The sequence below is a fragment of the Erpetoichthys calabaricus genome, chromosome 17, assembly GCF_900747795.2.
Source record: "Erpetoichthys calabaricus chromosome 17, fErpCal1.3, whole genome shotgun sequence".
NCBI lineage: Eukaryota > Metazoa > Chordata > Cladistia > Polypteriformes > Polypteridae > Erpetoichthys > Erpetoichthys calabaricus.
In genome coordinates, this window is record NC_041410.2 from 55,963,724 (window position 1) to 55,976,655 (window position 12,932).

General features: G+C 38.4%; 2 protein-coding genes across 3 annotated transcripts in view; both read right to left on the reverse strand.

Annotated features, from left to right (window-relative positions):
• The window catches only part of LOC127526110 (craniofacial development protein 2-like), a 1,015,936-nt gene that overhangs the window by 864,700 nt on the left and 138,304 nt on the right, over positions 1-12,932 (reverse strand). The window lies entirely within an intron of this gene.
• The window catches only part of znf592 (zinc finger protein 592), a 128,062-nt gene that overhangs the window by 19,373 nt on the left and 95,757 nt on the right, over positions 1-12,932 (reverse strand). For both annotated transcript variants that reach the window (XM_051920312.1, XM_051920311.1), the window contains 3 exons: positions 4,038-4,211; positions 3,435-3,582; positions 2,771-3,019 (listed from right to left, as the gene is read on the reverse strand). In XM_051920312.1, the coding sequence (XP_051776272.1) occupies positions 2,771-3,019; positions 3,435-3,582; positions 4,038-4,211 (571 nt within the window). The remainder of the gene's footprint in view (positions 1-2,770; positions 3,020-3,434; positions 3,583-4,037; positions 4,212-12,932) is intronic.

Genomic DNA, 12,932 nt, shown 5'->3' on the forward strand with positions numbered 1-12,932 from the left:
CTGCCCCAGCAAATGCTGCAACTGTGAAGTGGAAGTGTCTGCATCAGCTACAAAGCAGTAGACCACACAAACTCATAGGACGGGGAGGCTGAGTGCTGAAGCATACAGCCCTCCAGACTGCACAGTTCCTATATTTGGGTTAGGACCCTTGGATCCAGTGAAGGGTGTGGTTAGTGCTACAACATACATTCACTTCAGACAATTGTGCACTTTGCAAGAATAGTTTGAGGAAGGCCCTTTTCTGTTCCAGTTTGAGTATGCCCCTGTGCTCATACCTAGGTCCATAAAAATATGGTTTGATTAATTTGGCGTGGAGGAACACCAATAGCCTGCACAAAGCTTTGACCTCAGCCCTACTGAATACTTTCAGGATGAATTGGAATGCTGATGCAAGCCAGGTCTTCTTGTACAACATCAGGACCTGACCTTACAAATGCCCTTTGGCTTAATAGCACATATTCTCACAGACATATTCCAAAATCTCGTGTACAGCCTCCTCTGAGGAGTAGAGGCTGTTACAGATACAATGGGGAAGGCAACTCCATATTAATGCCCATGTCCACAAACTTTTGCCCACACAGTTTAAATATTTAATGATCTAGTTTAGGGATACTCTGATTAATCAAATGTCGATCAAAATCGGCTGATTTTTACTACAAAATGTCTCAATTGGTGATCAGTAAAAAGGCTAGTCACAAAAAATTGTACTTTCAGCCCCTGGTTTTCTAAGCTTTATGTATATTTAGTTGCAGTGTTCCTTTACACTTTAGTGTCTGGAGTTTTTTTTTTTGTTTTGTTTTTTCTGTCCTCCCTGGCCATAAGACGCATGTCTTTTTTTTTCTTCTGCTGCAAACTTTCTGCAGTGTAAGCAAAGAGCAGCAAGTTGAAGCTTGTTTTATCAGTGAATGAGAGGTGATTGGTATATTAGCCTTTACATTAAAGAAAGTGAAGTAATAAACTGAAAAAAAATAATTGGTGAAATTGTCCTGTGTAACTAGACAAATGGCAAGACAAAGTACTTTAATAAATTCAGATCTTTTTTTTTTCTTTTTTGTCCTTTAAATTAAAACAGATACTGCTCAAGTTTGGACAGCAAGCTTGTTTAAAAAGCAGCAGCTTACACTTTTAATTGTAAAAGAAAGAGATAAAAGACAAATTTGAAATGGCTGCTTAGTAAACAATAGGCTTTGTTTAAAGATTTATATTGTGTTTGTTATTTGTTGCTGTGTGTCATACAGCATACATTTTGATAAGAAACAAGTACTACATAATTAAAATGGTAATCCATATTTTATAATTACACCTCAAGCATTACGAATATCTAGTTGATACACTGAAAAAGAAAAAAACACACCCACATAGATACAGTAAATTTATATTTTAACAGCAAAAAGCTGCAAAATTAATGATTTAAAATGTATAAGTGCATGTATATTTAAGTTAAAGCAGCGTTTAACTGCCAATTTCAATTAATTGATTGTGTGAGAATATATATACTTTTTTTGCTGTTAGAGAAATGTTGAAAATATTTTTTTAATTAAACCTTGTTTCAAATAAGTACATTACATAAAAACCTGATAGCTTGTAATTATGAGAAGCATTTTCTTTTATGCCATATGTATTATTGGTAAATATTTTTGTACACATTTTATTAGTTGAAGTATGTATTTTAAGGAAATTTTATTTATTTTACTATGTTATTGTCACTGAAAAATAAGCCTACAGAATTGAATTTTGTTAATAGAAAATAAACAGTTAACACCAGTGGGCAATAGTTTAATTATCAAAATACACTTTAATATATATACAGTATGACTTCTGTTTGTCTGATTATGCAGGAGATTACTGTAAACATTTTTTAAAGGGATAAAGATAAAGAATAAACAAACAAACAAACAAACAAATAAATAAAGGAATCGGAATTGGCCAATCAATTGTTGGTTATCTGCCTTAAAAAACCTGATCAGAATATCCCTAATCTAATTTAATGTTTTTATTACAGCTAATATGAACAAAAAAGTCTAAATTACTAACAACAGGTAATTATTTTTTATAAATTGACATGTTAGCATGAATTTCTGTGTACTGACAGAGAACAGTTTCAAAATGTTGAGTCTTATTCTACCCCTCTTGCTAAATTAGTCTAATGTCTGCCATCTTCTTTTGTCTTGCTTTTCATTTCATGGAGTAAAAAATATTAATATTTGCTTACTACTGTACTTTACCTCATTAAAGAATGAAATATGGAACTAAGTATGTAAAGCTGTCAGACAGAGAGAAACAGATGTTTATGTATGAATTATTGATACAGAAACTTTAAGAACTTTACATGTTTAGCATATAATAACATGCAACAGTATCTGTTAGCTATACTCTAAGTGTTAAAGAGAAAGTGACTTAGTAGGATAACTGTATAAATAGTAAAACAAAAGATCTTTCAATTTCAAGTCCTTGACTATTCATTAACAAATCTTGGTAAAAAGCAAATCTAAGCATCTTTTGTGGTATAGGAAAGAGCTTAAGATACAGCAGACAACTTTTAAACACAGAAGTACTGTATAACCAAAGAAATCTCAGATGGATGGTCATTACCAAAAACAAAATTGTAATATAGGTCAGCATTGGCAAATTAGTTTTATTGACGGTCATTTGATTTTTAACCGTTTAAATACATTTGATAAACACTGATATAGTTCTCTACATTTACATACAATATTTATTTCTCTTTTTACCCACCACTTAAGGTTTAATAACAAGTAATTATGTTTACCTTTCCATGACTTTTCTTCATATGAGATACATAAGCCTCTCTATCTGGAAGTATCTGCGAACACAATGCACAGCTCCAGCCTGCCTTTTTAAAATTGGATTCTGATTTCGGCACAGGTGTATCTTTCAAGTTGTCTGTGCTATTAAGCCGTCTGATAGTACTAAAGAGTAACTTATGATCAGATGATAGATTTACATTATTTCTTTGCGTTTCAGGTACCTCTCTTGTTTGTGGAGCAGCATGTACACTCTTTAAGAAAAAGAAAAATGGCATAACCACATAATTTTTTTTTTTAATTACAACGAGCTACTTAGAAAAACAAAAAGAATCAACAAAAAGTTTAATTGCATTAAAAAGTGAAAAGTGGGTTTTAGAATTACGATTCTTCATTTTTCAAATATATGAAATATATTGGGATTTGAAGCAAATTTCCAACTTTCTTGTATTTAATGTATATTAAGATTTTGAAAAGACATTTCTTGTTAGTAACTGGAAAATTTATAATTACTTTTTATCAACATATACAAAACTGAAAAAAATATCTAGCCACTTTCACTTACATTAAAAAATACAGTTTGGAAGAAAGAACTATGATACAGAGCAAATTAAACTGATTTACAAAACAGAAGTATAAAAATGTATAAATTCTAACATATTCTCAAACCTTGAAATGTTGCATCAACAACATCTTTTGCATAAATGCAAGTTGACATTCAGGGCATTTGAACACACAGATTATCTGTTTACTGATGTGCTGAAATAATGACTTCTTGTTGTTAAACATGATCTCACAGGAGCACCTATAGATCAACCTAAAAAATATTCATAGTTTAAAATAATTGTTTGCTGGTACATGCCCTCATACAAAATATGACAATATTTCATCTTCAGAAGCTAAAATTAACAATCTTGAAAGAATATGTAATGTGACATTAACAAATTGTCACAGATTATTCATAAAGGTATTTATATCCAGAATGTTCAGGAAACTGACTTAATCACAAATATTAATCTCTGGTTAATTGTATCGTAGTTTTAGTCACTAAATTGCAAAGCACTCCCAACATTTTTTCAGTTTAATGCCAACACTATTTAGTTGGTAAGAAAAAACACATGTTTTAAAGCACTTTGTAGAATTAAACAAGATACCTGCTTTATTTAAAAACATTTATACTTTATTATATGCATCTTTATACAAACAAATGTAAAAACTTAAATTCCTTTAAACAAAAAAAAAACACATAATTACTATATATATATTACTTACTGTGTGGATGCATTGGTTGTTGCATGTTTTTTTTGAATGTGTGAGATTACACCTTCTGCTGATCTATAGGCCATTGTGCAAACAGAACACTTGTGTAGAATTTCACAATGTTTTTGTTCTGTGTGACTTTTAAGTTGATGAAAATACATGAACACACTATCACAGTGAAGACACCTGTTGAAACAAAAATAAAAAAGCATAAGATATCAAATTGTTCTAAAATATCTCTTGTGGCTTGAAGGAAGCACAACTACTCCCCAAACCCGACCCAGACAGGTGCACACGTAAGTTCTTTCACCCATGAAACCCAATGTGCTGTGCCGAACTTCGACTCCCATGAAACCCTGTGGGAATGTGAGGCACCGCTGCAATGCATGGGGGCTGCCATCTAGACTTGTGGGGGAGGTAGTGTCCGGTGCATGCTCTCTCACCAGTCCTTCCACAATAGGGGCATCTCGGCTGGAATAGCAAAATATAGGTCAGATCCTGTTATAGTGAATACTGAAGTAACAAAAATTTTCAGAATAACGAATACCTTTTGTTGGCCGGCACAAACGTTCATACAACATCATGTTTAACACATTTTGTCTTAACAAAACTTTAATTCCGGTACAACGAACATTTCTTTCGACCAAAAATGGCCACCGAAGACAATAATGTAATGTAGAAAACACTTAATGCAGAGCCTATACTTTTGCAGAATCTCGGGAATCCAAAAGAAAGTGACAGTCTGTTAAGAAGTTTCCGGTCTCAAGCAGACATAATACAAGCATAGCCGAATTCTGAATCAGTGCTGCACTGAGCATCTGCATGGATAGTTTTGTTGTGTGTGGATCATGCACTGTTAAGTTTCATAGTGCTTCTTGAAGTTTTATTTGTGATGAACAAAAAAAAGTAAGAAACGGAGTCAGTGTACACTGAAAAAAACATCTCATTTTCATTCAGACATAACAGGTGAGGGGACGCTGGCGCACGCATGTTGTTGCCGCTCCTCCCTGTAAACAACACTTTTCGCAAAATTCGCCTAATTCTACACTTTCTTATGTTTGTTTTACTTCTTTTATTGTACGTATAGTTCGTGGATACAGCTGACTCGAATTGTATGGATTTGGCTTATATTTACAGATTTTATGGACTTTACTTTGACTGGGAACAGCTGAGTCTGTGGATCACGGGACGAGAACCTACAAGCATTTCTTTGTGCCTGGTAATCTAGGACCTTGGGATGATCTGTCTCCGTGATTATATTAAATTCGCTTTGCTGATCTGCTCCCGTTTCATCCTACAATACTCTACGACTGGGAACTGATCTGATATTCATACTAATCTGGCTTTTGGCTCCGGGGCGATCACGCCTGAAATTACCAAGCGTTACAGTTTGTGGCTGTGTATTGGAACCTCCAACTCCTGCTACCTCCTCTTGCTATGCTTTCTGCAGCTTTACTATCGCCGCTCACCTACTCTACCACACCCGCCTGTCCTACCGGTTCCGCTGTGCTGTGCTGCTTCTCCACTGCTATTCAGATAAGTATTGCCCAGTATCATGCTAAAATACTCTCATGACAAACTCCTTCTTATTAAACAGTTTGTCCAGAGCAAATGGTCTGACTGCAACATCCTAAAGGACGCCGGTATTTTGCAGCGCCCGAAATATATACATCGCGGGTCAGGTCGCCGCCACCGCCGGGCTGCGAATGAAAAGACCACCGGCAGCATTTGCTCAGGAATACGCCGTCCTTCTCATTACCCTGGAAATAGAATTGTCGGTGTGCCAAATTTGCATTATGTGGAAATAAACCCTGATTGCGGCTCTGTGCAGAAAGAAGCCTCATTATGTAATGTTGCACTGTGTAACTCGAGGTCTCTTAATGGCAAAGCATTGGTGCTGTCAGAACTCATCACTGACACCAAACTTGATATTCTGTGTTTAACGGAGACTTGGCAAAAACCGAATGAATTTGCGTCTCTCACAGAGGCGACTCCAATTGGTTTCACTTTCCACTCAGAGCCTCGAAGCTCAAGACAAGGAGGCGGGCTGGCAGTAATTATCAGAGAAGACTTAAACATTAAAAGAATCCCAATTGACTGCCCATTGTCTTTTGAGTGCCTGGCTCTTAAACTAATAACGGAATCAGGTCCTGTCTCACTCATTGTTCTCTATCGTCCCCCAAAATACAATGCATCCTTCTTATCCGATCTGATTGAACTTTTGACCCACCTAAGCTCTTACTCTCAGAGAATTATGCTTCTTGGTGATTTCAACATCCATATTGACATTACTACATTTAAACTGAGAAATGAATTCCTGTCCGTACTGGACTGTTTTGACTTGACACAACATGTTGATTTTCCAACCCATTCTGGCGGTCATATATTGGACCTGATCTGCACTTCTGGACTATCTGTTGCCAACATTTACAGCACTGATTTGGGACTCTCTGACCATAAAGCAGTATTTTTCACTGTCTCATTACCTATCCCACCTCTTACCTGTAAACGACAAATTTCTTACAGAAACCTTAAAAATATCTGTCCCTCTATCCTTTCTGGATCCATTTCTGATCTTTTACTGTCTGCACCTATTCCACCAACACTAGATAGTTTTGTTGACCACTATAACTCAGCCCTTCACTCAGCATTAGATAAAACAGCTCCTTTAAAACATAAGGAGGTTTCCTTTAAGCGCTCAGCTCCTTGGTATAACTCAGAATTGCGATCTATGAAAGCAGCTGGCCGACGCCTTGAGAGAATGTCACGTAAGACTGGCCTCACCGTGCACATCCAGGCTTTCTCTGACCACCAAAGAGCTTACAGAGAAGCACTAACTTCTGCCAAGAACACCCATTATGGCAGAATAATAGAAAGTGGCCATGATAACCCAAGGGTTTTGTTCTCTGTAGTTAATAAACTACTCGAACCCGCATCTGGTCCAACTACCTCTTCTACTGAAGTCTGTGAGGAATTCCTCCACTTTTTCCGTAACAAAATTAAAGATCTAAATAATTCAACTAACATAAATATATCATCTGTTTATATCTCTCCCTGTTTTCCCACTCCATCCAGCTCCTTCTCTAAGTTCTCACCAGTCACCTCTGCGTTTGTTAATAACCTGCTTTGTAAGATGAGGCCGACTACTTGTGTACTGGACCCCATCCCCACCACACTACTTAAATCCTGCCTTCGTGCCATAATCCCAACTGTTACAACAATAATAAACTCATCCCTTGACACTGGCTCCGTGCCACTCACTTTTAAAATTGCTTCTGTAACCCCAATGTTAAAAAAGTCTGGCCTTGATGCTGACAATCTTAACAATTTCCGGCCTATTTCCCACTTACCTTTACTGTCAAAAGTTCTTGAGCGTGTTGTAGCTTCCCAACTCACCAATTACCTAACCTCTAATAATTTGATGGAACGCTTTCAGTCTGGATTCAGGGCGCGGCACAGCTGTGAAACTGCTCTGCTACGGGTAACCAATGATTTGCTTATGGCAGCAGACTCTGGACAAACTAGCATATTAATTCTGTTAGACCTCAGTGCAGCATTTGACACAGTCAGACATGACATCCTACTGTCCAGAATGGAGAACATGCTGGGTATCTCTGGCACTGCCCTCCAGTGGTTCAAGTCCTATCTGAGTGATAGGCAAGAGTTTGTTAGTCTTGGCAACAGCAGATCCAACTCCGTGCCAGTCACACAAGGAGTCCCTCAGGGCTCTGTCCTTGGTCCTCTGCTTTTCTGTATTTATATGCTTCCCCTTGGCCATATTATCCGTAGTTATGGATTGGGTTATCATTTTTATGCAGATGATACCCAGCTCTACTTCAATGTTAAAAGTGGAACTTCATCAGAGCTTTCTCAGCTCACAACCTGCCTTAGTGAAATTAAAACCTGGATGGAGCAGAACTCTTTAAAATTAAATTGCAATAAAACTGAACTCCTGCAAATTGGGACTAAAATGCAACTTAATAAAATGAGCTCCTTCCCAGTCCATCTTGGCAGTGATCTCATCAGACCTGCCTCTACTGTAAAAAATCTTGGTGTCATTTTTGATTCCTCCCTCACTTATTCCACCCACATAAATCACATTAAGAAACTTTCTTACTTTCACCTCCGTAACATATCCCGTGTTCGCTCCTTCCTCTCCTTCTCTAATGCTGAGAAACTTGTCCATGCTTTTATCACATCCCGCATCGATTATTGTACTTCCCTACTGGCAGGTGCCCCTTCTAATCTTATATCACAGCTCCAGCTTATTCAAAACTCAGCTGCAAGAGTCCTTACTCGAACCAGCAGCAGTGAGCACATCACACCCATCCTGCTCTGTCTTCACTGGCTCCCTGTGTCCTACAGAATCGAATATAAAATCCTATTAATAACTTACAAAGCCTTAAATAACCTCGCACCAAACTACATCAGTGACCTTCTCCATCACTATGTGCCTGCCCGCCCACTAAGGTCCTCTGATTCTGGTAATCTTGTTGTGCCCCTCACTAATCTACACTCCATGGGTGACAGGGCCTTCAGCTGTATAGCGCCCAGACTCTGGAATGACCTACCAAAATTAATCAGGTCAGCTGACTCCATGAATTCTTTTAAAAAACAACTCAAAACTCATCTGTTCAGGAAGGCTTTTAGCTCTATTTGACTTTATTACCTTTCTCTCAGTTTACATCTCTGTCAAGATGCCAATGTAACCTGTATGTGTGTGCTAGACCATCAATTATGTTGTCTGTTTTTTTCAGAATTTACTGTCTTAATCTTCTTTATTTATTTATCTGGTTTGTACAATGCTATATACTGTATATTCTGCCGTTCTTTATTATATTCTGTAAGTGCCTTGAGCATGGGAAAGGCGCTATATAAATAAAATGTATTATTATTTATTATTATTCTGTATTCAAACCTATATTTCTATTAAAGTTACATCTAACATCTCATTTTCCAATAAAATATTTTTTGCAGTTTAAGAAGCCCTGTTTTTTATACAGGTATCGTCAAGCTTGGTTCACACATTTGCAAGAGGCACAGGAAGGTGAGTCCAGGTTTCCAAGTAAAATAAAGGTACTTTATTACTGTATACAGAAGGCTGGTACAGTCTTAAGACTTCACTCAAAATAGGAGCCATGACTTTAGTACTCAAGTAAATGAGATAGGAGCTGTGACACGAGGGCAATTGTCCTGGTTTAGCATATATCTTCAGATTAGAACACCAGCGGTTTGGAATCATCACTGTGGCAGACCAGGAGAGTGAGATTTTTGCAAATTTATTAAAAATAAAAAAATTGAGAAAGCACATGTAACATAAGTACTCACAGCCTTTGCCATGAAGCTCAAAATTGAGCTCAGGTGCGTCCTGTTTCCCCTTATCATCCTTGAGATGTTTCTGCAGCTTAATTGGAATCCACCTGTGGTAAATTCAGTTGATTGGACATGATTTGGAAAGGCACACACCTGTCTATATAAGGTCCCACAGTTGACAGTTCACGTCAGAGCACAAACCAAGCATGAAGTCAAAGGAATTGTCTGTAGACCTCCGAGACATGATTGTCTCGAGGGCACAAATCTGGGGAAGGTTACAGAAAAATTTCTGCTGCTTTGAAGGTCCCAATGAGCACAGTGGCCTCCATCATCCATAAGTGGAAGAAGTTCAAAACCACCAGGACTCTTCCTAGAGCTGGCCGGCCATCTAAACTGAGCGATCGGGGGAGAAGGGCCTTAGTCAGGGAGATGACCAAGAACCCAATGGTCACTCTGTCACAGCTCCAGAGGTCCTCTGTGGAGAAGGGAGAACCTTCCAGAAGGACAACCATCTCTGCAGCAATCCACCAATCAGGCCTGCATGTTAAGAGTGGCCAGACGGAAGCCACTCCTTAGTAAAAAGCACATGGCAGCCCACCTGGAGTTTGCCAAAAGGAACCTGAAGGACTCGGACCATGAAAAAGAAAATTCTCTGGACTGATGAGACAAAGATTGAACTCTTTGGTGTGAATGCCAGGAGTCATGTTTGGAGGAAACCAGGCACCACTCATCACCAGGCCAATACCATCCCTACAGTGAAGCATGGTGGTGGCAGCATCATGCTGTGGGGATATTTTTCAGCGGCAGGGACTGGGAGACTAGTCAGGATAAAGGGAAAGATGACTGTAGCAATGTACAGAGACATCCTGGATGAAAACCTGCTCCAGAGCGCTCCTCACCTCAGACTGGGGTGACGGTTCATCTTTCAACAGGACAACGACCCTAAGCACACAGCCAAGATATCAAAGGAGTGGCTTCAGGACAACTCTGTGAATGTCCTTGAGTGGCCCAGCCACAGCCCAGACTTGAATCCGATTGAACATCTCTGGAGAGATCTTAAAATGGCTGTGCACCGATGCTTCCCATCCAACCTGATGAAGCTTGAGAAGTGCTGCAAAGAGGAATGGGCGAAACTGGCCAAGGATAGGTGTGCCAAGCTTGTGGCATCATATTCAAAAAGACTTGAGGCTGTAATTGCTGCCAAAGGTGCATCAACATAGTATTGAGGAAAGGCTGTGAATACTTATGTACATGGGATTTCTCAGTTTTTTTTATTTTTAATAAATTTGCAAAAACCTCAAGTAAACTTTTTTCACATTGTCATTATGGGGTGTTGTGTGTAGAATTCTAAGGAAAAAATGAATTTAATCCATTGTGGAATGAGGCTGTAACATAACAAAATGTGGAAAAAGTGATGCGCTGTGAATACTTTCTGGATGCACTGTATATAATATATAAACATGAGTAACAAGAAGAGAGGTCAGAAAGAACTGGAAAAGAAACTTAAAGCTACATCAAAGCCTGGACAGACATCAAACCCGAGCACGAGGTACGGCCTCTTGGAGACTGACCTGGAACAAGCAGATGAATGCACAGACTTCCTAGGAACCCGCTCCACTGGATCGTCTCCAGTCGAGAGCGAAAATGGGAGCGAGGGTGCAAGTGATGCAGGTCACGATGGATCGTCGATTTCAGAGGATCATTCGAAACTAGAAAAGGCCCTGCAGTACGTGCTCTCATCTATTCATCGCAAGCCCACAGCATCAGCTGTAATAGGAACTGCAATTCCACCCGAGAAGCACGAAAGCCAAAACGATCTGTCCAAACTGAAAGAGATGATCGCATTACTGGCTACTGCCACGAGTGAGCTTAAGAAGGAGCTTAAGCAGAGAAACGCGTCTATTTAATCGTTTTGACACGACTTTTAAAGGCATATTGGGGAAATTAGAGGAACACATTGAAGAAAACAGATCCAAACTGAAAAAACTTGCCGGTCAGCTGGATGACATTGACGATCAGTTGAATGATGTTAAGCAAGCATTCACGGCTCGAATTGAAACAGCGGAACAATTGGCATCTAACACTGATGAAAAAGCTACAGCTGCGAATTCTAAATGCAAAAATCTTGGAGACAGACTTGCAGCCCTGGAGGATGGGTGCAGAAGGAATAATATTAGAATTGAAGGTCTTACCTGAGAAACGAGAAAGTACAAACCCAGTGAAATTTTCAGTAGAATTACTCTCTAAAATAATTTGAGATGACTTTGAACCAGATGCCGAGATAGCAGCAGCTTATCGTATACGCAGTTCAAATACCTTTAAACCTAGGTCTTTTATTGTTTGCTCTGAGCGACTACGATGTAAGCTTGAAGTGATGGCACTTCTCAGACACAAGCAAGAGATTATATTTGAAAATAATCTCATTCGTATTTTCCCTGACTTTCACCTTTAACAGATGCAAAACGGGCAGCCTTCTTCAACATTAAACAGCTGTTACGGAAAGCCGATATCAAATACAGCCTCTTGTATCCCGCCAAACTGAAAGTGGAAGTTCACTGCCAACTTTATGTATTTTCAAGCAAGGAGGAAACTGAAAAGGAATTATAGAAGCTGTTCCAGACACTCTTTTGAAAGACAATAATGAGCCATATTCTGTCATGGCATGGCAAGGAGCTATCACCTGCTGTCTGATCCACTTGTAAAAATATGGGTTTTATAATCATACATCCTTATCTTTACTTGGATGCTATATGTTTTTTTAAGCAAGCTTTATGTTTTAATTACAGTTATAGACGTGAGTGTATGGAAGTTATAGACGTAAGTGTGTGGAAGTAATTAGAGTAGGGTTTGTTTTTTTTTTTTTTATTTCTTTTACTACCCTAAAGGAGACTGTTAAACATCATACCCTTGGTTTATTGTTATTTCTATTATTGCAATAGGATTTACTATGCTTATCCTAGACTACTTTGTAACACCAATCCCAGGGTTCATTATTTTATTATCTTATTATTTTAAAAATGCTGAAGATTATATTTTAAGCTTAAAGACTGCTAATGATTACATTTTTGGCAGATAGTATTTAGACTTTAGCTGCAATAGATATCTCTACTTTTTAATTCTCAAACGCCGCTGCGGGGGGGGGGGTGATTTGTTTTGTTTTGGACGTGCTCTGTCTCTCGGTATGTCAGAGGACTGGGACATTGTGAAGTGGGGTCTAGCCTCATGTGGGGAGGCAAAATGGGGGGGTGGAGGGATAAGAGGGGGAAGAGAAGGAGAGCAGGCTATATCTAATCTATCCTTTTAATCCTTATAACTATCAACGCAACAATAGGCTGTATGGCAATAACTCGTGGGGAAATTGTAAATTAAAATTAAAACTGCCTCACTACCAATTAAGACTATAAAATGACATTAAAAATTCAGAATCAATGTCTCCATGATGGGACAGTTAATTGTGTGAGCTGGAATGTTAAAGGCCTGAATCACGAATTAAAGAGAAAGAAAGTATGCTCTCACCTAACAGGCTTAAACGCTAAATAGTATTTTTACAAGAGACCCACTTACTAAGCAAGGATCAATTCCGGCTACAAAAAG